This window comes from Pyxicephalus adspersus, chromosome 3 (assembly GCF_032062135.1).
Source record: "Pyxicephalus adspersus chromosome 3, UCB_Pads_2.0, whole genome shotgun sequence".
NCBI classification, from domain to species: domain Eukaryota; kingdom Metazoa; phylum Chordata; class Amphibia; order Anura; family Pyxicephalidae; genus Pyxicephalus; species Pyxicephalus adspersus.
The window spans coordinates 62698762-62724157 of record NC_092860.1 but is presented as its reverse complement, the minus strand read 5'-3'; the positions used below and the strand labels follow the sequence as shown (position 1 = coordinate 62724157).

At 41.5% G+C, this 25396-nt stretch overlaps 1 protein-coding gene across 10 annotated transcripts in view; it reads left to right on the top strand.

Annotated features, from left to right (window-relative positions):
• Positions 1-25396, top strand: part of ADGRL3 (adhesion G protein-coupled receptor L3) — an 857880-nt gene that overhangs the window by 168926 nt on the left and 663558 nt on the right. For all 10 annotated transcript variants that reach the window (XM_072404919.1, XM_072404923.1, XM_072404922.1 and 7 more), the window contains exon 3: positions 19861-20074. In XM_072404919.1, coding sequence (XP_072261020.1) covers positions 19861-20074 — 214 coding nt within the window. The remainder of the gene's footprint in view (positions 1-19860; positions 20075-25396) is intronic.

The window sequence follows — 25396 nt, the reverse complement described above, 5'->3', positions numbered from 1 at the left end:
AGTAAATTGTGCGCCTCTGTCCAAGAGGATTTCCTTGGGAAACTCGACTCTCGAAAATCTGTACCAGGGCGGTAGCTACAGTGTCTGCCTGTTTATTTGACAGGGCAACTGCCTCGGGATAGCAGGTAGCATAGTCCACCACGGTAAGTATGTACTTCTTACTGGATGGACTAGGGTTGGCGAAAAGTCCCACGCAGTGGACAGCTGGGTTATGGGATGCAGCAGGGGTTGACCCAGTAGGTGCGTTGTTCCAGGAAGGATGGGGGGCCGAAAGGGCAATTGGGCACTAGGTGTCATGGTTTGTGGCATCGGTGACATTTCACCTTGGAATACTCTGACCAATTCCTGGAAGGACCAGCAACACGAGGGGGCCCGGGCAGAACAGGGGCCCTGAACTCCGGTCGTGGAGTCGCTCCGCTGGGGAACCGGGTATACACTCGAGGATTAGGTCATGGTAACGCTGGGTCCAGTCGTCGGGAATCAGTGTACTCATTGGCCAGGTGGGCCACCTCGGTGAAGGTGTGAGGGCGTCGGTTGCTTAAGTCCTGCTGTAGATTATTGAAGAAATGCTCCAAGAGAAAGAGTTGTAACACCTCCTCGGCAGATACAGCCTGGCATCCATCAATTCAATGGGTAGCGGTGCGGTGCAACCTGCCCATTCCATGTGGGTGTCACCTCCCCGTTTTTGGTATCTCAGAAGTTCTGCCGGTATGCCTCGGGGGTTAGGGCGTACCGTTTAAGTAAAGTGTCTTTGACAAGGTGCTATTGTGTTACCTCGTCCTCTGGGATGGCCCGGAAGGCTTCTGCTGCTCTCCCGGATAGCTGGCTAGATAGAATGGTAACCCATTCCTCTGGTGGTACTTGGTGAAGTGCACACTGCCTCTTGAAGTCCGCCAAATAGCTGTCGATCTCCCCCTCTGCCTCGGAGAACTGTTTAAATGCAGCAAACAGTACCTTCCGCCTTTCTGTGCTGGCCGGAGTAAGGGTTATCAGGGTTGGCTCTGAAGGTCGCTGGGCAATAATTCGTTGCAGTATTCCCTCTGTTCTCGAGCTTCCGCTGCTACCTGAGCAAAAATCTGTGCAATCCGTTCCTCAGAGGGGTTTGGCCCATAGATCGCCAACCGCTCCCTCACTATGTGAGCCATTTCATCTCCGGACGGGATAGGGGGTTCAGCCATGGCAGAATTCTGATGCAGCTTCTGTAACTCCGCAATCAGCAGTCGGCTGCTGGCTATCCCTCCACGGCTTTCAGTAGATCCTTGAGGGTCCTCCTTTTTAGCTGCTCATATCGGCTGTCCATCCGACCTGCACGCCTCCCGGGGTAGAAGGAACATCCCACTGCCATACCACTGTTGCCACCAAATTTAACGCTATCAACCGTTGGTAATGTCCTTCCCCCTTGTCCGGGTGGCCCTGTAGAGTTACTCCAGCGACTCCCCAAGCTGAATTGTGATTCCCTGTAATTGGGCAGCTCTTTCAAGAGCTAGTAGTAATATAGTGGTTCCCTGCAACACGAGACACGGCTGTGAGTTGAGGGTGAAAAAGAAAGAAGAAGAACACTTTTTTGATGCCACACTTGGTATTATTTACAAGTCGCCATGCAAGGGGACCTCCACTCTGGACCTGATAGAGAACTAGGCGATAGACACAGCGGCCAATGGAAATAACCACACAATCGGGGGCACTCCCACCCAATGTCTCCCCTCTGTCTGGGAGATCATTAGGTCAGACACCGTATGTAACCCAATCACCTCAACTGACAAACAGAGGGCCTTTGTTACACGCATGTTTGATTGGGTTCAGATCAGGTGACTGACTTGGCCATTCAAGAATATTCCAGTTCTTTGCTTGAATAAACTCCTGGGTTGCTTTGGCTGTATGTTTTGGGTCATTGTTCATCTTTATTATGAAACCCCTCCCAATCAATTTGACTGCATTTAGCTGGATTTGAGCAGACCGTATGTCTCTGAACACCTCAGAATTCATTCAGCATCTTCTGTCCTGTGTTTACATCATCGATAAACACTAGTGTCCCAGTCCCACTGGCAGCCATGCACACCCAAGCCATCACACTGCCTCTGCCATGTTTTACAGATGATGTGGTATGCTTTGGATCATGAGCTGTTTCACGCCTTCTTCATACTTTTTTCTTGCCATCGATCTGGTAAAGGTTGATCTTGGTTTCATCTGTTCAAAGAATGTTTTTAGAGAACTGTGCTGGCTTTTTTAGATGTTTTTGAGCAAAGTCCAAACTAGCCTTTCTATTCTTGAGGCTTATGAGTGGCTTGCACCTTGCAGTGCACCCTATGTATTTACTTTGATGCAGTCTTCTTTTTATGGTAGACTTAGATATCGATACGCCTATCTCCTGGAGAGTGTTGTTCACTTGGTTGGCTGTTGTGAAAGGGTTTCTCTTCACCATGGAAATGATTCAGCGATCATCCACCACTGTTGTCTTCCGTGGACGTCCAGGTCTTTTGGCGTTTCTGAGTTCACCAGTACTTTGTTTCTTTCTCATGATGTACCAAATTGTAGATTTTGCCACTCCTAATATTGTAGCAATTTCGTGGATAGGTTTTTGTCTGTTTTTGCAGCTTAAGGGTGACTTGTTTCAACCTGCATGGAGAGCTCCTTTGACCTCATGTTGTCTGTTCACAGCAAAATATTCCACATACAAGCCATCCCCCCCAAATCAACTCCAGGCCTTTTATCTGCTTAATTGATAATGACATAAGGAAGGAATTGCCCACACCAGTTCATGAAATAGCCTTTGTCGTCTTCAATGACTTATTTCAGTGGCAACAATACTGGAGAAGTGTCTCCTGTCACCCTGTAGGAGGCCCATAAGGCCACTATGCAGGGCCACCTCACCCAGATTGCTATCCAACTGCTGGCAGCCATATGCTTTTTTGCTTAAGTTTCAAACATTAGAAGCCCAATGGAAACAACTGCCCACCCCTGCACTGAAGGGGGACCTGGATACTGTCAGACTTGAACTCAACCTACTGCTCTAATATAAAGTTGAGCAATCTCTCCAATAGACTCAACAAAAATATTATTCACACGCTAGTAAATCGGGGACTATGCGCGTGAATGCCCAATACCCCAGAGGGTGCTTTTACATAAAACCTGGCCAACTGTCACGCTTTGAGAGATGAAGCCTTTAGTGGGCCAAGGTGCAGAACCTAAACAGCAGGCTGGTCTTCTCCAGACTCTCTATTAGTGTGAATGTAGCGCTGCAGAAAAAAGACACCGGAGACATGGGGGTCACTAAAGATAAATGAGAACACTGGGGACACAGGAAGCACTAGGAGGCATGGGGTCAGCACGGATACAGGGAAAAACGAACAGCACAAGGGAATAGTCATAGTAAACAACAGACTAGGGGACAAGGCGTTAACATAGGAGCCGGACTGGCAGAGCACTCAATTAACATAAAGGTGTATAGCAAATGCTTTACTGAGCTGGAGGGCTTCGCACTATTGGAGACATGTTACGCAAGCGCTGAGTGTTGTGTCTGAGCCAGCTCAATAGCTAAGGACGATAAGGAGACTATCACATGATTGGCCAGTCGGAGGGGCCATACTAATTATATCTGAAGAGCAGGCGCACTATCAGATCTGCCAGCATGCACAGAAAAGAGGCGCTGTTGCTTCAGCGAGAAGGAGGTATATGTGAACTAAGATTTGGGTCTTCAGTTAAATGACACTTGCATGTCTCGTCCCCCCCTAACCTGTCACTGGACAGTGAATGGGGAAGCAACATATGAGGCTTCCCCCATGAGTTTGTGACGTGGATCTGCTCCCTATGTCGTGAGCCTAAAGCCATAGTTAAAAAAGTGGGCCCCTTCTCTAGCCCCTTCCAAATCAGGGAGACACTCGGGAGGGCTGGTTCCTGTCCTCCGCACTTTTTGCTATCGTTCTGGAACTGTTGGCCATAAAAATCCCCCAGCTAACCACAATCAATGGAGTGGAGATTGGAGGTTTCCACTTCAAATATTTATATTAACTCAGCCACTCGTCTCCCTGATCAACCTATTATCCTACCTAGAACAATTCTCTAGCTTCTCGGGACTGAAGGTGTATTTGGATTTGTCAGCACTCAAAATCGCTCTGCCCACCCCCGTACTTATTTAAATTACATTCAACTTTTCCATTGTCTGAGCACTGACCTCTATACAGTAAGTGGAAATTTAACTCACCTGGTCCTTCTACACCCTGAATGCTGAAAACTATCACTCCTTATAGACTCACTTATGTTCTTACCTAATACCTGGTCATCCCTCCTGCTCTCTTGGTTCAGCCACATTCCTGCAATAAAAATGACCATGGTTGCCTAAATTCCTCTTACTACTTCTGCGTACTGCTTACAGGGGTACCTCCAAGACTATGTAGCCTTCAAAATGAGGTAATGCGTTCTTCTGGAGCCACCATGGGTCCAGAATTGCAAGACACCTAGGCAAAAATAAACATTTGGCCAAATACTATGCTGCTGCACAAATTTCACAGTTTATCACACTACATGCCACACACATAATTCTGTCTGTTTCTAAGATTTACCCTGCTCATCCACAAAACACAGCTCTTCCTGAGGGAAGTCAGACTTTTCTCTGCTTCAGTTAAGTGACACTTGCATGTCTCGTCCTTCCCCTAACCTGTCACTGGACAGTTAATGGAGAAGCAACAGATTAGTGAGCTCAACTCCGCTGTTTTACTTCCTAAGTGTGTCTCTTGTTAGCAGATGAGCACTGCAGCTTACTTGATTGGTGGCTTATGCTTCTATATTTTGTACTTTGAGGTCTGTACTGGGAACTGCAGGAGATTGATGCCAAGTCAAATTCAGATACACTGCATTTAACAATATTTATAACAATATACTCATGGTACAACCACACAGGTTATGATAAAATGGGTAAAAAGAAACCAAGACATCACCCACATAATAAATGAGAACACAGTAGATCATCCTTAACTATATATTTGCATGTCTTGCCTTTTTTAACAGATCCATAAAAAAGGTTAACTCCTAATTTTAGTATAGTAGAGAAAAGTAATGCAAATCAATATATTATCTTATACAGATACATCCTAAAGGATCCTGATGGATTACATCCATGTGTACTCAAACAGCTGAGCTCTGTTATTTTAAAGCCATTTTTTTAGTGACTCTTTGGTAACTGGCAAGGTACACATAGATTGGCGTAAGGCCAATGTGGTTCCTATCTTTAGAAAGGGAGCAAAGTCATTACCAGGTAACTACAGACCCGTTGGTTTAACGTCCATAGTTGGAAAGGTCTTAGAGAGTTTGATAAAGAACCACACAGAGGTGTTTCTGCTAGAAAATAATATTATAAGTGATAGTCAGCATGGCTTCAAGAAAAACAGATGTCAAACAAATTTATTCTCTTTTTATCAGGAAGTAAGTAAACAGGTGGAATAACAGGATAGCAGTTGATATAGTGTACTTGGACTTTGCTAAAGCATTTGACACTGTACCCCACAGACGGTTAATATGCAAGTTAGGGTCGATAGGTTTAGAAAACCCAATCTGTAAATAGATAAGAGAACTGGCTTAAAGATCGCATCCAGAGAGTTGTAATTAATGATTCATACTCTGAATGGTCTAAGGGTATTAGTGGTGTACCCCAGGGTTCAGTGTTGGATCTGAGGATCTTAGGGTTCTGGTAGATCATAGACTTAATAACAGCATGCAATGCCAAGCTGCAATAAATAAAGCTAGCAAAGTACTTTCTGGTATTAAAAGAGAAATAGACTGCAGAGATGGAGACATAATCCTGCCCTTGTACGAAGCATTGGTCAGACCACATCTGGAATATGCAGTCCAGTTTTGGGCACCAGTTCACAAAAAGGACATTGTGGAATTGGAGAGAGTGCAGAGAGCTGATAAGATGAGATGATGAGAGATTAGCTGAACTAAATCTCCCTCCAGAAGAGACGTTTAAGGGGGGATATGAACACCCTGTATAAATATATAAATGATCCATATAGAGAACTCTCCCCCCAATTATTCACATTACAAAGAAAAATGGGCACTCTTTGCGTCTGGAGGAAAACAAGTTTAAGCTCCGGATAAGGAAGGAATTCTTCACTGTAAGGCGAATGGCAAAAAATGTGGAATCGGCTCCCTCAGTAGGTAGTTTCAGCAACTACTATAGATTGCGTTAAGAGAAAGCTGGATGTTTTTCTAGAAGCACAGAATACAACTGGGTAATAAGGCTTTAAAGTAAAAATACCAGTGACTATTGATCTAGGGAACATCCAATTGCCTCATGGAATCAGGAAAGAATTTTTCTTTCCCCTGGTAAAGCAAATTGTACAGAGTTTTTTTTGCCTTCCTCTTGACCAAATATGTCTTCTAGGGTTTTATATCTGGGATATGTTTATTTCCTTAGTGGTTGAACTTGATGGACTTATGTCTTTTTTCAACCTAACCTGCTATGTAACTCTGTAACTATGTCCAACTTACTTGAAACAGCTGTATGTAATTTTGAATAAAAGACTAGACTATTGAGCTGTTGGACTAGGATTTTTTTTAAATTTTTTGACCAAACCACAACATCAGACACCGAAGATGGAAAATGTGCCCTTTATTCCTCTTACAAAAATGCAATCAATACTTTTACACAGATGTAGTGCTTCTGAAAAATTTACAAGCAGATATCTTAAAAAAATGTATAAGTGATATGCAACAGCATCAGTTTTTAACATTTTCTTATTCTATTGCAATAGCGATATAACAAAATATCAAGCTTTAAAAAGCATAATATTGAAATGTTCATTGGAAGATAGTTTCTTTGGTCTAGTATTTCAATTGTAGAAGTGGAGTACTATAATTAAAAAATATAATCAAGGTTTAGTAGTATGCCTGATTAATGATTTAGTAAACATAGTAATGGTGTGCTAGCAGTGTTGATATAAGTTGAATCTATATATACATGTATTTGTTTGTCTAGACATCTCCAGGAAAACTTTTAGAAATTGACACAACCTATTTAGGAGTTGCCTTTTATGAGGGTGATCATGTTGAAATAAAGGTATATTTTTCTCCTGAAATTCTGCTGGAGATTTTTTCATTCATATAGAGATCTCAGAAAGTATTCAGACCCTCTTCACTTTTCTTGTTGAGTTATGTTGTAGCCTGATGCTACTCAATAATATACACTCAGTACCCCATATTGACAAAGTGAAAACAAAATTTTAGTAACTTTATTTAAAAAAAAAACTGAAATATTACATTTACAGAAATATTCAGACCTAGTTTCTGAGAACTTTATTCACGTTGATTGGAGTTCATAAATAAATTGACTGGACCTGATTTGGAAATGCACATAAATAAAGTCTCAAAGATGACAGTTTATATCAGAGCAAAAATCAAGTCATGAGATCATAGGAACTTAAGAGTTCACTGAAGGTTCCCAAGAGCACAGTGGCCTCCATAATTCTCAAATTTAAGAAGTTTAGCATAACCAAGACTCTTCAAAGAGCTAATCGTCCAGCCAAACTGAACAATTTAGGAAGAAGGGCCTTAGATGGACAAATGACAAAGAACCCAATATTGCAACTGAGCGCAAGAGATCCTGTGTGGACATGGGGCTTATTTCCTTAAGGGCAACTATATCTGCAGCCCTCCACTTATCTGCGCTTTATGGCAGAGAGGCTAGATGGAAGTGCAAAACACATGAAAGCCTGCTTGGAGTTTGCAAAAAAAGCACCTGAAGGACTGTCAGACTGAGAAGCAAGATTCTCTGGTCTGATGAAACCAAGATTGAACTGTGTGTCCTCAGTTCTTAACGTGATGACTGGAGGAAACCAAGCACCTCTTAAAACCATCCCAGCAGTAAAGAATTGTGTTGGCAGCATCATGCTGTAGGTGTGTTTTCATCAGCAGGGACCTGAAGACCAGTTACGGTTGAGTGGCTGAATGCTGAATGGAACAAAGTACAGAGATATCATGAATAAAAACCTTTTCCACTGTACTCAGGACCTCAGACTTACTGTTGTGCTGCTCTGCTGCTGTGCCAAGATTCTTTCTGTGGGAGAGTATGTGGAACATATCCACACATTACCTTCACAACTCATACGGAAATTTCAGTGCAAGCACAAAACAAATAATACATGCAAACCCAGAATACATATACCCTATTGAGTTCTTTAGAATCTTCTTGTAGCACCTGTTGCAAAAAATCTAAATCTACCATTTCATTCTCCTTCATTATCAACCCAACTTTGGGACTAATTTATCAAGCAAATGCGCAGAAGTTTGAAAGATGCAAATTCAATCCGACATCTGCCTATACATTGAACATAAAGTGCACAGCCAGGGTAAATTAAAGCCCCACCCATTTAGCATCACTGGAAAACAGGATCGAGAATTTAGTCTAAACTAGATGACCTGGAAAACTGCTCCCGACATCACAATTTCTGCATACGGGGCCTACCAGAATCAATTTTGGATCTACCAGGAGTGGTCGCAACTTTTTTTGCAAAATCTACTTTCTAACCTTGATGACACACACTTGGAAGTGGATCAGTATCATGCACTTCAAATCCCTATGCCTGATGGGCTCCCTAGAGATGTTAAAGTTAAGCTCCACTACTACTTCACCAAAGAGCTGATGATAAAGGTGGCCAGGCTTGACTACTCTATCCCAGTTTTTGCGGACCTGTCTCCATATATCATCTCGAAGCGTAGATCTCTAAAACGTCTCTTGCAAACTTTGCTGGATCACAATGTCAAGTACTGCTGGGTATTTTCCTTTCGCCTGGTTTTTCAATTTAATTGTAAACCTCATTTGTTTACGTTGATTGTGAAAGGTGAAAAATTACTTCTGTTGCAGGGGTTATTTCACAAGATGTTTCTGTTAATGCACCAGAGGGAGACAAAGCACCACTCTATCCCCTCTGGACAAGGGTTTACAGATCACAGAGACAGACCAAGCCAACCGGAGGATCTCACATGGCTATATATCCTTTACTTTTTAGTGGCTATTATTTTATAGCTGTTGTTATTGCTAATACATGGGATATGATGCCAGACCTACCTTATTCTCTCCAAGATGACCCTCTGACTGGTACTGGCTGCTGTTTAAACTCTGCATGGAAAAAACAGTCCCCACATGCTAGTTGAAGGCTGAATGAGAATTTGCTGATTGAGATTGAATTGTATCTGGATATTGAATCCCAAACAGACTCCTTTTTTTGCCATGAAAGACCCCCAAGATACCAACCTGGCAACTAAAATCAAAGTGAAATGAAAATCGGACTCCCAGACGGCACTGTCTCTCAAAACTCTACTCTTCTTCTTTACGCATTTCCAGAATTTTACACCAAACAATATGAAGCTCCAGCCGCCCTACAACAGTCCTAAATGCCTTCTTTCACCCACCAACCTTACTAAACTGCACAATACTCACCACACGTTTTTAGAAAAACCTTTCACCAGTGAGAAAGTGATATTTGTAGTAAAGAAGTTATTGAAGACAGATAAGACAGCAGGACCGGATGGATTGCTTAACTCTGACTACAAAAAATTCATAGATCGATTGGCCTCACATTTAGCGGCCTACTTTAATTATGTCAGAGAAGGCTAACTCAGTGGCAATTATTGCTTTACCTAAACTTGGCAAAGATGCCACTAGGATACCCAATTATTTCAAATTAAAATTATGTGGAGGACAGGCTCTATATGGTTGTACGCCTTTCGGAAGCTCCTGTATGTCCATCACACAAGCCAGAAGCCACAAATATATAACACTATATAACATTACATGTAAGCATGGGAAAGGGATTTTAACTTCTTTTGGGACATGGAACAATAGCAACGGATGGGTCATAAATTATCAAAAATTTCCAATAACACTTCCATGATTGCGGCGAATTACAAAATGCTATTAAAACGATATCTGATCCCAGATAGGCTCCTTCACATCCAACCTTCTACATCACCTTTATGTTTTAGAGAGTGTGGGCAAAAGGGTACAATGTCTCATAAATGGTGGAAATGTACCAAGGTAGCTCAAAATATTGCAGGTTTTGCAGTGGTTTTACTGAAGTGCCAATTGACCCAATGACTGCATTATTTAGTACCCTAATATTAAACTTTCCAAACATGCCCGCCGACTGTTTTCAAACATATTGCTAGAGGTCAGATCTAATCTGGTGAGAACCTGCCAAACAATGACCCTATCACTAACAGGTATTGCGCCCTAATTAAATGATATAGTTAACGACAGTTCTACGTACACAATTAGAAATAATCAAATAATCTGAACATAAGTCAAATTGCTATGTTTTTCATATATACACACACATTTTGTCAGGCAATATGCTACAACATTCTACCTGTGGCTAATGATGCTTTTAGATAAAAAAAAAACACTCAAATTAAAAAATTGTATGATGGTTTACAATACAATTATATATAATGTATACAATCATTGTTTTTTGTATGTTACATTAATGCTAAACACAAAAAATGGGTAATCTTTTCATATTGCTTTTAGCACATAAAATATTTATATTAGATATAAATCTCCAATCATTAAAAATGTGCTTACAATATAATTAGGCTAGTAAAAAAAAATGTATTTATTTAATCCTTTTTCTTGAGAGCTGTACCTTTACTAGGTCTCTACTGGCCTAATTAATGGTTACAAAGACACAAAGGATACTCTGTATCCTGTAACTTAGCTGGGCCCTAAAGAAAGAGTGTAAGCTCTGTGCAGTCCCTTTTATTATAGCCAGGACCCTCTATCACATTCAGCCACACCCATGCCTCCACTCCTCACTCAGGTGTCCTCCCAACTCCATTTCTGGGATTTTCTGTCCATGTGTGCACCTGTTATCATCCAGCAAATGGCACTGTTGGTCAAAGCACCTTTGAGGGTTTTTGGATAGTAGTGATGTCTATAAACTGGGCAGGATAACTAGATAAGTATTTGAAGTAGATTCTTTCATATACAATCTCCATAAACCACAATTGGTATGGCGTTGCTCCTCCTGTTTAAGGAGATGTTATCTTTTCTTCTGGCTTCTTGGTGAAACCTCCAGCCAGAGTCATCCTGCTAGATTTGGCATTATGCACAAGTGCTGATTTTATATAACTAATGTTGTGCATTCCAACATATGCCCCTTTGTACCTGAATGACACACCACCATCATTCTCAGGAGAAGCTCTCATTTGGACTATTCCTTGTCTTCCTCTCTCAGAGTAACAGGACCATCCCAAGCAAGAGGTGCACAATCACTCCCTATTTATCCACATTCAACCTTAGATACTAATTCCATTCCAAGTCAGAATATAGAGGAGGGATTGGATTACCATAACAATCACAACAAATAATAATACTCAATGAACGAATACTTTAAAATAATTACAGGGGGCGTGGCTACAGAATGACGGTGTGAGGACACGCTTTACTGGAGCTCTGTCCCCAGCACTGCTCACTACATTGTGAGGCAATACTGGAGAGCTCTGGGATCCCTTCAAACATATGCCTCACAGGGGGAAGACCCCAGAGCACCCCAAAGCTTCTTAAATATCCAGGTTTCAGGCCTTTTTTCAAGCAGCATACAAATTTCCATGGGTTGGGTGATCTAACATGGCGCCTACGCGCCCATCCACCAGATGCCAGACTACCACATCAGAGGCAGATGAGAGGTAACCCCCTGTACAGACACCTCTCTCAGTGGTCTCCACTAATGCTTGCGTTACTAAAGGCTGCACTGAGTTTTCTTTCCCTGCTGCTGTGTCACTCTCTCCACAGCATGTACACCCCCTCCCTCAAAAATACCTCAGTCGCTGCTGGCTGCCATAGGAGCTATGCTGAGAACTCTTTCTACTAAAAGGGACATTGAAAGCCTTGCAGATAGACTGGAGGGGTCCATGGGAAATGAACTAGAGGAAGTTCATCAACAAACTGCGGCCCTGGACTATAGAGTTGTACCTCCATTATAATAGAAACACGTCTCCAGATGTTGGAGGAATTCTACAGATCAGTACAGCACTTTGTGACCTCTTTGTTACTCCAGAAGGAGGACCAGGAAAATAGGAGCAGATGTAACAATATTGGGCTTAAAGGTTTGCCAGAAGCTACTACAACCCAGATCCTAAAGCCACAGTCACTGCCATCCTTTAACCTTTTGGGGAATCCTCCAACTTCACATATTGAAATTGACCGGGTACACCGGGTGCAGGGCCCACAAAGTATGGAGTGTAAGGCCCTGGTCCGCACCAGTATTCCCCAGACACTAGTCCCCAATCTACACTGCAGTCTTCACTTTTAGTAAGCCCCCGCTCAGCCTTGGGAGACTGGTTGCGTCTACCAGCTCTCGAATGCCCCCAGGACTTAGTGCACAAAGGATGGTGTCTGGAGATGAGCTGGCAGCTGACGAGGAGCCCACAGATAGAAGTAGCAAGATTCAAATAGACAAGTCCAGAAATCAGAGCCAGAGATAACATATAATCCACCTACCAGTCAGGTCACAGGCAATAGGTTGGTCTAGGCAGCATAAACTCCCAGGATCAGAAAGAAATAGGCAAGGACAACAACAGTAAATTATTTGAGTACACTCCAACACATATTAGCCCAGCTCAACGCTACAACAGGCACTAGTGACAGGGAGTAGAGATACTATAAAGTCCCAGCAGCCAATGGCAGTGCAGGGCTGAGTTAGTAGCTGATCAGCCTCTATAATCCCCTTCAGCTGTATGCTATAAAATACATCAGGCTGCTGCTATTTCTCTCTACTCTTTGCTGCTGCAAGTGACACAAAAAGGTTCATAACACTGAGCTTCCGAGAGATCTTCTTTGCAGGATTCACTGTTACTCAATTAAAGAAGAAATAATGATGAAAGCCTGGTCCAGAGGTTACATAGTTATTCAGGTTGATAAAAGTCCATCAAGTTCAACCACTAGGGAAATAAACATATCCCAGATAAAAAACCCTATTGACATAGTTGATCCAGAGGAAGGCAAAAATTCCCATAGTACAATTTGCTTCAATGGGAAAAAAAATACCTTCCCGATTAACAATCTCTGTTATCTTTACTTGAAAGCTTTAATACCAAGTGATATTCTGTGCTTCTAGAACTTGCAAACTCCATGCAGATAATGTCCTGGCCAAGATTCGAACCTGGCTTTGCAAAGGCCAGAGCACTTACCTCTGAGCCATCATTCTGCCCAGTAGTTGTTGAGACTACTCCCTGAGGGAGTCTATTCCACATTTTCACAGACCTTACAGCAAACTATCCCTTAAACTTCTTAAAACTCCAAAAACGTATTTTCCTCCAGATGCAAAAGTGCCCTCTTGTCCTTTCTATTGATCTTAAAGTGAATAGTTAGGAAGAGAGTTCCCTATATGGACTATTTATATATTTATACAGGGTGATCATATCCCCCCTTAAACGTCTCATGTCAAGGGTAAATATGTTTAGTTAAGCTAATTTCCCCTCATAGCTGGGTTCCTCCATTCCTTTTATTAGTTTAGTTGCCCTTATCTGCACTTTCTTTAATTCCACTTACAGATTGAATTTTCTAAACCTATGTACCCTAATTTGCATTCTAACCGTTAGTGGGGTACTGTGTGAAATGCTTTAGCAAAGTCCAGGTACACTGTATCAACTGCTACCCCACTGTCTACCTGTTTACTTACTTTCTTACTTTCTTGAATCCATGCTATCACTTGTAATATTATTTTCAAGCAGAAACTCCTCTATGTGGTTCTTTATCAAACTCTCTAGCACCTTTCCAACTACAGAAGGTAAACTTACCGGTCCTCTGGACTTTGACGGTGCTCAGATTTACACTTTATCTGACCTTGCCAGCTCTACTCTATGCAAGCGGCGGATACTTTGTGCGCTGCTGGATCGTGTTCGGAATTGCCATGCTACCTACAAATAGTGACACCCCTTCCATCTAATTTTGCGAAAAGACTCAAAAAGTTTTACTGTGTGAACTTACCACAAGCTACCAGCCCTATTCTGTTTCCTGTGCGTGGAGCCTATTGAGGTACCGAACTGGCTTGACTACACAACAACTGAACCATGAATACCACTGTGCAGACGTCCGAGGCAAATGTTTCTCTAGCTTTGAACAATATGGCAGGGAGGTCTTTAGCCTCATCCCCCTCTTGTTCTTCCTAAATAATAGCATACTAAGAGTTACATGCTACATGTTTTTGTTGAGCTGAAATTGTTGGTTTCAAGGAATGCCAGTGAGATTTATTTGTAAAACTTTTTTTTATTTAAATTATTATTTATTATTATATTTTTATTAATATTTTATTCAAGCTTTGTTTAACATATACTGTTTATATTGTTTAATATATACCTGAATGTAGCAGTGGTAGAGGTGTTGTGGTGTGTGGTGTCTAGTGGTGTTGAGTTCCATTTCCCCCACCTAGGCCATCCTTATCACATTAGGACACGTTGGTAAATCAACAATTAATAGTACTAATTTGCGTATCCACCTTACCCATACACTTCCCTTCCTTAAAGGCCCATTCTTCCAACCATACATCACCCCAGCATTTAATTCTGGTATTCCGTGCCCACAAGTCTAAATGTTCATACTTAGACAAGCAATGAAAACCCTTGTGTCACTGAATGCAAAGGGCCTCAATATTTATGAGAAGAGGTCTTTTTTAACGCAACCTGTACAGGCAGAATGCCCAAATAGCTTTCATACAAGTAACCCACTTTCATAATGATAAACACCCTAATCTAAAAGATCGCAATTACCTGTGGGCTTATTATGGGTCCACTGCTGACGACAAGACAAGAGGAGGGAGTTTACTCTTATCTAGACGAGTGACATGGCAAATAAAGGAGAGTTGGCACGATGGTAGAGGGTAGAGCCCTGTTTGTTAATGGTCATAATAACTTCCAATTATTAATGTTTGATACAATCTACACCCCCCCAACATGAACCAAGTGCAATTTTTAGAAAGAACATTTGTTGCACTCTCGGAAATTACTGAAGGCATGCTAATTTTAGAGGGTGACTTTTCAGTGGACGAGCCCTCGAGCATTGCCTGTAGCAGAGGTAATGTGGCCCTTACCAGATTTACAAATTACGAATTACTCCACGAATATCAACTATGTGAATTCTGGCATATACACCATCCCCCAACCCGTGATTACACATTCTACTCCTCAGCGCACTCAGTGTACTCGCATATAGATATGTTCCTAATCCATTATTCTGACTTGCCCATATTCAAAGACTCGCAGGTTTCATCATATTATCAGACCACGCGTCCGCCTCTTAGTATGTCACCCAACAAAAAAACAACCTAAAGCCATCTCGAATGCATTCCAGGCTTTTTATAGTTACCTCTTTAACATCTCAGCCTCATCAACCACCTTACCCGCTCAGACTCATAGTGAAACTATCCAGGCTTATTTTGAGTCCTCAGGCATGCCCAAAATATCAGCTGAACAGAGACAACAGCTAAAGGCACCACTGACTGAGAAGAAACTCTACTGGGCCATCAGTATCTCCACCACAGGCAAGGCACTGGGACCAGATATTCTTGCTTTAATACACTATAAGACCATTTTACGTCCCTTAGTTCCCACTTTGTGGAGGCTTTTTTATTCTGTAAATCCCCATTGTCCAATGACACATGATTTACTGGAAGCAGGATCCTACCTCTTGCACAAGTTACAGGCCAACATCTCCTCTAAACGTGGATTTAAAATATACTCCTACAACTTGCCTTCCGCCCCTTCTCCCTAAACTAATCTATCCGGACCAAGTTGGCTTCATGCCCAATAGATAGGGTCGAGACAATACAACAAAAATTCTGATCTAATGTACTGGGCCCAAAGTACTAACATCCAAATGATGCTATTTTCAACAGACGCCGAAAAGGCCTTTGACAGGGTTGACTGGAACTTTATTTCACATACCCTGCATTATATTGGTCTGGGTGAGAATATGGTGACATGCTTACTTTCCTTATATTCCCACTCCTCTGCAAGAGTTAAAGTCACCGGTGTCCTGTCGGACGCATTCAACATTACCAATGGCACCTGTCAAGGCTGCTCATTATCCTTTTGATTTTCAAACTCGCTCTTGAACCATTACTCTGTAGGATTAGGCAAAACCTGAATATTTGTGGGATACTCCTAGGGAAACTGAAATACAAGATAGCAGCATTTGCTGACAATTTATTATTCTATATAACATCCCCATCCATATCAATTCCAAATCTCCTATCATAAATTCAATATTATGGCACTCTCTCAAATTTCAAAATGAATTATCAAAAATCAGAAGCCCTAATTGCCACCCTACCCGAGGGCCTCTGTAGAATTCTGTAAGAGTCATTCCTGTTTCGCTGGGCCCTGGAAGCGATCAAGTACTTAGGGGTTAGAGTACCAACTGATCTTTCCAAGTTATATTCTTTGAACTTCCTCCCATTTTTAGAAGATTTTAAGAGGGAGTTAGATCAATGAAACAAAAAACTGCTATCGTGGTTTCAAAATTATTTATCAAAAATCAGAAGTTCTAAATGCCACCCTATCTGAGAGCCTCTGTAAAAATTTGTGAGGATCATTCCTGTTTCGCTGGGTCCTGTAAGCGATCAAGTACATAGGGGTTGGAATATCAACTGATCTTTCTAAGTTATATTCTTTGAACTTCCTGCCATTTCTATGAGATTTTAAGAGCGAGTGAAATCAATGGGACAAAAAGCTGCTATCGTGATTTGGTCATTGTAATGCAATAAAAATTGTGTTACTACCCAACGTGCTATATGTAATGCAGGCATTACCAATTAGGGTCCCTACACTTTACTTCTGCAATCTAAGATCTATCTTCACAAAGTTTATATGGTCCTGTTAGAGGACTAGACTCTGTTTTGACATTCTTTGCTTTACTAAAAAACAGATCCTTTACTTTTCTACACAGCAGTTCATTTAGGCAGAGTGATAGATTGATCCCGACATGCCAAATGGAAACACTGGATAGGTATTGAGCAATTGTTTACTAAAATACCATTGACCGCACTACCGTAGAGTGATGACCCAGCTCCACCCAATCTTTGTACACACCCTACCATAGGAGCCAACCTGTCACTGCAAAAATTTCTGCCCAACCAGGAATATTACCCAAGCCTTCGAATCTTTACCCTATAATTGGCAACCAAAAGTTCCAACCAGGTATTTCAGACCCAGGCTTCCCGGCCGCAGCCAACCTTGGGGCTGGAAACGTTAGTTTCTGCCTCCAGGAACGACCTTGGCCATCCCTATCTAAAAAGAGGTCTTCCTATGTATATAGCGCACAAGGTTTCTGGAGAATCCATCAAATGCAACATTTTCTACACTCTCTCCCTCGAGTCTAGAAAATTTCCATAGACCACTCACTGAGTTTAAAAAATTATGTGTAAATCAGGGACCCATACGCCAATTGAACTCCAGCTCAGATAGCTACACTACTTTCTATTGCCCAGACTTCCTCAATCAGTTCCACATACCAGGAAACTGGGTATAAGCTTCCAACAGGATAGTACAGCGTCCCCTCTATTCTTTATACTATATACCCAGAAGTATCAGACAAATGCTGTGATGCAACACAGGCAGGGGCACACTCCTGCACATTTTCTGGGATTGCCCGACAGTTCATCCATTCTGGGAAGTGGTACATAACGTGCTTTCAAATTTTACTGATTTACCTATACCCTTTGAAACTGGGTTCTTTTACACCACAACAACTTTAAACAACAGAGGAAAACTACAGAGGAAATTAATAGACAAAGATGGTTTTACTGGACCATGTTCTTTGAGAAATATTTGCAGGCACTGTCTTCAGGGACATAAAAATGCATTGAGACATTTATACTCCTATGGTGGGTGATAACACCTTCCTGCCCCTCCCTATTCTCCCAGTTCTATTCTTGCCCTACACTAATTCCCAGGTAACTTTCTATTCCCTCCTACTTCCACTGTTGCCCCCCCCCCCCCCCCATTGACTACCCATAAACTTCCTGTTAGTACCCCTCTATTTTGGTAATAAAATAGGAAAAATGTAGGGTGAATTAGCTGAGGTGTACTGAGGGATTCTTTACATATTGTTGTACAAGGGAAAATTTTTACCAAGAGGGCATTTAATTGCTTTGTATTTGAGGGTTTATCCCCATGGATGATTTGGTTGAATTTTAATTTATATGTTGTTGAATTCATCTGATAAAACTTCAAATTTAAAATAATTATGAAAGAATTATCACACAAAACATCCTCCACTGCTGTAGTTTCTGCATATCAGAGAAAGTTCAGTATCTCTGTGTGGCTATAGAGCCTTTTTTATGAAGAGACCTTATAATCAATTTGCCCCTACACCATTTGTAGATTGACTTTCGTACCAATGAAAAAAACACAGCAAAAATGAGTAATACTGCCACTAGATAAATCAAATCATTCAAAATCTTTAAATCAATGACTGTTTTAGAATGCCAAACTATCTTAAAATTCTTTTGATTATAGTATACTACTATGGTGACGATTTTAATGTAGCTTTCTTAGGAGGTTTTTATCCGTATCCCATTCTGTCAACCACGCTTGCAGCTTCCTTCCTCAACCCAGGTTTAAGAAACCCAGATTAGCAGGACTATTGTGGTTAACATTAGATGAGTTTGGCAATAGATAGTATGAAATATTCCCACTCTGGTGTTTGAATTTTGAAAACATTGCCAGAGTGCATCATGAACCTCTAGCTACTGTCATTACCACCGAACAACCTTGTTCCATGATCATAGCAGTAATATTTAGGGAAAAAAGAAATTAGTAATACTGTTTAGGCAACAATGATCTCCCCCTCCAGAATACAAACCGAAGAATTTTTCTTCTAACAATTGTGATCAACAGATTCCCCACGGTACAAAATATAACTCAAAGTTGTTAAACCAAAAGAAACTATATGCAAAAGCAGTGGAGCTCGCTCTTATAAGGTGCTTTTTTTTTTGGTCCATAAACTGGAAATCTTACCCCCTTTGTGAGTGAAATTAATCTCCACTTTAAGTGAGTTCACACAAACAATGATAGAGTTCCCCACCATCTATACTGATCATTAGTCAATATTACCTTATCTCATAAACCATATATCAAACAACGGAATTTTAGAGGCAATACATCAGTTGAACCATATATAAAATATTTTTTACAGAACCTCAATGAGTAAGGCATTACTGTGTGCTCTGTTAAAAACGTAACTGTTAAAGATATAAAATAACATATAATGAACAAGTGACTTAAAATCTCCTATTATGACACTGGATTTACCATTGATAAAGTCTGGTATAAATAAAACACGTCAGGTGAAAGTAATGGATAGCTGCTGCCCTGGGACCACTACTATAGCTAGTGTTTAGTCTAGTCTTCTCCTGTTGGTTTTATTGCTGTTTTTCTTTAGTGGAGGAGGAAGACAGAGGGAGCCCAGAAGACTGAATAGGAGATGCTTCATGGATGTACCCTGTGTAAAATGAGGAATATCTATATAGAAAGTGTTACGAGTCACCGTTTTGGATCTGTTTTTGCATGTTTCCTTTAGCAAATTGGGTGGTTGGGTGATTTGCAGTTGACTCTTTTAAAAAACCCACTGTGCTTACTTTCACCACACATGCAATTCCCTGCCAATTTTTTCCCTAGAATTATTATCTGAATGTTCCACAATACGCCTTCTACGCTTTATTCGGGGAAATGTATACCTTTCTTTAACAGGATAAATGCTGGCAAAAGGCAGCTGTTCAAATATTTGCCTACTATTTTTAATTAACCTCTGAAAATAGGGAAGTAACATATGAAATGTCACTAAATTAAAAATGTTTTGTTTTCTTACAGCTTTTAGTCGTGCTCCAATTCCTATGGCGGTGGTTAGGAGGGAACTGTCATGTGAGAGCTACCCAATAGAACTGCGTTGTCCAGGAACTGATGTTATAATGATTGAAAGTGCCAATTATGGGAGAACAGATGATAAAATTTGTGACTCAGACCCTGCTCAGATGGAAAATATTCGCTGTTATCTTCCGGACGCCTATAAGATTATGTCCCAGAGGTAAAATTTACCCTTGTATGACAGATATTTTTGTGCAGTATCTCGTTTCACCATTACATTTAATATATTTTCAATATTTCACATGTATCAATTGTATCACAATCCAGTATATTTTAAATATGGATTCCCCAATATAGAAGTGATTTTTAAGGATGCAAACTATCAACGAAAGAAAGTGACATGAATAAATATATATCACACAATTTTTTTGATTCATTATATAAATATTATTTATAAACAATAAATGCAGAGTGCGCATTCGCTGGGGTCTATGGTGGTAGGCAGATAGACGACTCGGCTGCCTTCTAGCTCTAAACCCGGCCTCACAGGTGCAGACTCAGCAGCTGCTGCTGCTTGGCGGAAGGGGGAACCTCCCGGAAGTGCACTCATCTTAGGAATATGGTTGGCAAGACAGCATGCATGCTAAAAGATCCGGTTTCCTGATCTGAGACCCCGCGGGCTTCAGTTAAGATGGCCGCCGGACGGGACTCCCCACACATGGCGCGCCTCTCACAAGCAGAGCGCGCTGAAGATCCAACTGGAGGACAAGGGAAGAGCCGGGATACTGGATCAGGGGGGTGGAAAGGAGTTTGTCTCCCGGCATCTCCAGGTATTTCCCTGGCAGGCTCTGGCTCCCCTGATCCACAGAGCGATGGACACTGCCCTAGTTCTCCAAAGGCTGATCTCAGGGAGACTCTGATTCCTTCCAGCTCCTCCATACAAGTTCCTAAAGAGAACAGATTTTGCATTCTTGCTCATGATGATATTTTGCCAGCTCAACTGACCCCACTTTCTCAAGGGGAGTGCAGATTACTTGCACACCTGGCTGCCTTGTACAATTCAAATTGGCTAAAAGCTCTGCCCCCATTACCTCTGACTTCAGATAAGATTTACAAGGGCTTGGAAGTAATTGAACAAAATCTTGATACCACTACTACTAGAGTTTCACAAAACACAAAACAGATATCAGTACTAGAAAACCAAATAGAGGAACTTCACCACAAAATAGACGACCTGGAAAATTGCTTCAGGTGCTCCAACTTTCGCATTCGAGGCCTTCCTGAGTCTTTTAAAGATATTACTCAGTTGGTTAAGCTATTTCTAAGAGATATGCTGCCTGAAGTTCCTGACTCACACCTTGAAATTGACAGAGCCAACAGGGCTTTAGTGGCTCCTAAAACACATGGTCCCCCTAGAGATATAATTGTGAACCCTCACTATAATTCCACCCAAGAAGCTATAAAGAAGGCCACCAGGGAATATGATTCAGTGCTAGTGGAAGGTGTTCCGGTTCAAATATATTCAGTTCTCTCTCCATTCACTATACAACATAGGAGAGAATTGAAACCTCTTCTCCAGTCCCTCCTGTCTCACAAGGGCCTTCGCTCTAAGCTTGGTCTTTCAATTTCAGGGGAAAAATTTTGATGAAGGTGAAAAGTTGTTACGAGAGCTTGATTTGTTACCCTCTGCTGCTGCCCACTCTGATCCACTAGATGGACCTCAACCATCACTGTATCCTCTGTGGCAAAAAGCTACCTCAAGCACCAAAAAAGCCCTCAAGCCGTCCTGGGATGTTCCTGTTAGAAGGTTTTTTTTTTCTTTCCTGATGAAATTACATGCTGGTTTACTACCTTTTTGCAATTCATTTCCATGTGTTTTGTTTGCTAACTGTTTGGCTCTTTGCTCACTGTTTGGCTTTTGAAACAAGAAGACTTTTAATCAAGTGGAGTTAGAAAAAACAGGAGGCTGATATTGTGCATATTGTGCAATTGGGAGTTGTGTTTGCGTGACTGTCAGTTTTGTTTTAAACAGCTTTTTTTCCTTGCTGACCTCCAAGGGGTAATGGTCAAGGCTTCACATGTGATTTAAGTTCCTGGGGCACTCATTTTGAGCTTGCTCACTGTTTGGCTTGTGAAACAAGTGGACTTTCGATCAAGTGGAGTTAGAAAACAAAAGGAGTTAAATCCTTATAGTAACCACAAACTGTAAGTAAATGTTTATAGCTCCTTGTAAACAAAAATTGTAACTGGGAAAATGAGTGGTAGCAAGGTGGAAAGCTTGGTTCAGTGCACAGTCTGTCACATGTATGCACAAATGGAGCAACATCTCCTAGATGAATACCGCTGTGAGAGATGTGAGCAAGTCGCCTTTCTGGTATCTCGCATTGGAGAGCCGGAGAAGTGCATTGCAACACTGAAATCACTGGATCACCTTGAGAGGGGTCTCCTGCTTACTGAGCAGGAAGTTAATGGCTTAGATGTGGAGGGTGGAGAGGTTACTCAGGATGAGCAAGTAGGGAGTTGGGTTAATGTAACTAGAGGGAGTAGTAGGGGCCCCCAGAAAAGGAAGGCCATCCCTGTGTTTGAGCACGCCAACATGTTTGCAAAGATATGTGAACATGTGCAGGTGGCAGACCCAGTGGTGGCAACTCTAGATGTTACTGCTACCCCTAGCAGCCGGAAGAGCAGCACATGTAGTAGTGGTGGGGAGGGAAAAGCAGGAAGGAAAAGACAATTGGTAGTCATAGGGGATTCTATCATCAGGAAGACTGACAGAATAGTTTGTCACCCGGATCCCTTCAACCCAATGGTTTGCTGTCTCCCTGGTGCCAGGGTTCGGCATGTGGTGGACCGAGTGGACAAACTACTGGGAGGGGCTGGACAGGACCCAGCTGTCTTGGTCCATATTGGAACCAATGGCAATATAAATGGAAGATGGAAGATCCTTGAAATCAGTTTAGGAAACTAGGTTTCAAGCTGAAGAAAAGGACCTCCAAGGCTATATTCTCTGGAATATTGCCTGTGCCATGCACAACACAGGAAAGGCAGAGGGAGCTCAGGCAGCTAAATGCATGGCTTAAGTCCTGGTGTAGAAGGGAAGGATTTGGGTTCATGGAGCACTGGGCTGACTTCATTGGGGTACAACCTGTATGCCAGAGATGGTTTGCACCTAAATGAAAGGGGGTCTGCTGTGCTAGGGGAAAGATTTAGGGGAACGGTGGAGGGATATTTAAACTAGAACAGAGGGGGGTGGGACAGTCAAATAAGGTGGCAGAAAGGTTAGTCAGGGGTCAGACACTAGTGGAGGGTGGATTGTTGGGGGCAGGATTATGGATAAGTGTAAGGAGCTTCCAATGTTACAAACAAACATTGGATTGTGCAGTACCAGTTGTACTGAAAAACAAAATGATTTGGCAAACAGTGATGGTAGAGACAGCCATGGTTTAAAGAGCCTGTTCACCAATGCTAGAAGTCTAGCAAACAAGATAGGGGAGTTGGAAGCCTTATTGAGTGAGGTGAATTATGGCTTAGTTGGTATTGCTGAATCCTGGCTTTGTTCTTCGCATGACTGGGCTGTCAATATTCCTGGGTATACTCTCTTTGGTAAAGGCAGAGTCAGAGGAAAGGGTGGTAGTGTCTGTCTGTAGGTAAGAAATTATCTAAAAGTGAATGTGAAAGAAGAAATTGCGGATGGAACAAGCGATGAGGTTGAGGCATTATGGGTGGGGTTGAATGTGGGGTTGAATAACACACAATTATTAATTGGAGTCTGCTATAGGCCCCTCAGTGCTAATGAAGAAATAGAAAAAAAACTACTAGCACAGATAGAAAAAGCAGCAAAAAGTGGAAGTGTTTTAATCATGGGAGATTTCAACTACCCTGACATTGACTGGAGTAATGGCACTACAGGAACAGCAAAAGGGTGGAAATTTGTGAATATAATACAAAATAATTTTATGGTACAGTTTATAGCAGCTCCAACTAGAAATGATACTCTGCTGGACCGAATTTTTTCTAACAATGCAGAGCTTATAACAAATGTGCAAATAAAGGAGAATCTGGGTAGCAGTGACCATAGTATGATTTCATTTAACGTAAGCTGTAAACAGAAAGCAAAAACAGGAAAGATAAAAACATTTAATTTTAAGAGAGCAAATTTTCCATTATTAAGGGCAGCTCTCTGTGACTTGGACTGGGAGACAATATTGTCCTCAAAGAACACAGAACAGAAATGGGAATGTTTCAAGTCTGTTCTACAAAAGCAAACTGAAAAATGTATTCCAATGGGTAAAAAGTTTAGGAGGCTAAAACCTATGTGGCTTACAGCTGATGGTAAAAAAGCCATAAGGAACAAGAAAAGGGCATTCTAAAAATATAAATATGAAGGATCACCTTCATCATTTGAAACCTATAAAAGGTGTAAAAAGGAGATAAAATGTGCAAGTGCAAAACTTCAAAATGAAAGACAGATTGCAAAGGAAAGTAAGGCAAACCCCCCCAAATTTTTCAAATATATTAATAGCAAAAAATTCAGATCTGAGCATGTAGGCCCCTTAAAGGATGTTGCTAGGTTGGTAACTGGGGATAAAGACAAGGCAGATTTACTAAACACTTTTTTTTAGCTCTGTGTACACGAAAGAAAATGGCAGAGCTCAAGTCCAAATTCATAATAGCAATGTCATTGCCTTATAAGAGTCACAATGGCTCGGAGTTGAAATGATTGAGAAACAGCTGGGAAAAATTAAGGTTGACAAAGCACCAGGACCTGATGGATTACATCCACGTGTCCTCAAAGAGCTGAGCTCAGTTATTTCGAAGCCATTATTTCTCATTTTTAGAGACTCTTTAGTCACTGGCAAGGTACCGATGGATTGGCGTAAGGCCAATGTGGTTCCTATCTTCAAAAAGGAGTAAAGTCATTACCAGGTAACTATAGGCCTGTTAGTTTAACGTCCATAGTTCTAAGGTCTTACAGAGTTTGATAAAGAGCCACATAGAGGAGTTTCTGCTAGAAAATATGATTAAGTGATGAATGAGTAATCAATAAGTAAAAGTAATGAATAAGTGATAATCAGCATGGCTCTAAGAAAGACAGAAGTTGTCCAACAAATTTACTCTCTTTTTATGAGGAAGTAAGTAAACAGGTAGACAGTGGAATAGCAGTTGATATAGTGTACTTGGACTTTGCTAAAGCATTTCACACTGTACCCCACAGATGGTTATTATACAAGTTAGGGTCGATAGGTTTAGAAAAGTCAATCTGTAAATGAATAGAGAACTGGCTTAAAGATCACATCCAGAGAGTTGTAATTATTGATTCATACCATGAATGTCACGGTCCCTTCCGTGACTGAAGTTAGAGGATCTGTGAAACAAGCTGCATGTGAGGTTATCTGACAATCTCTTTGTTTTTACTTGTTTCTGTGTTGTTGTTTGTAATGACTACACCCCTTGTATCAGCTGCAGCTGGTGGTCATTACTGCTCCTCCATTTAGTCTGGCCTCACACTTCATGCTATGCGGTTGATATTCACTGCTGGGAT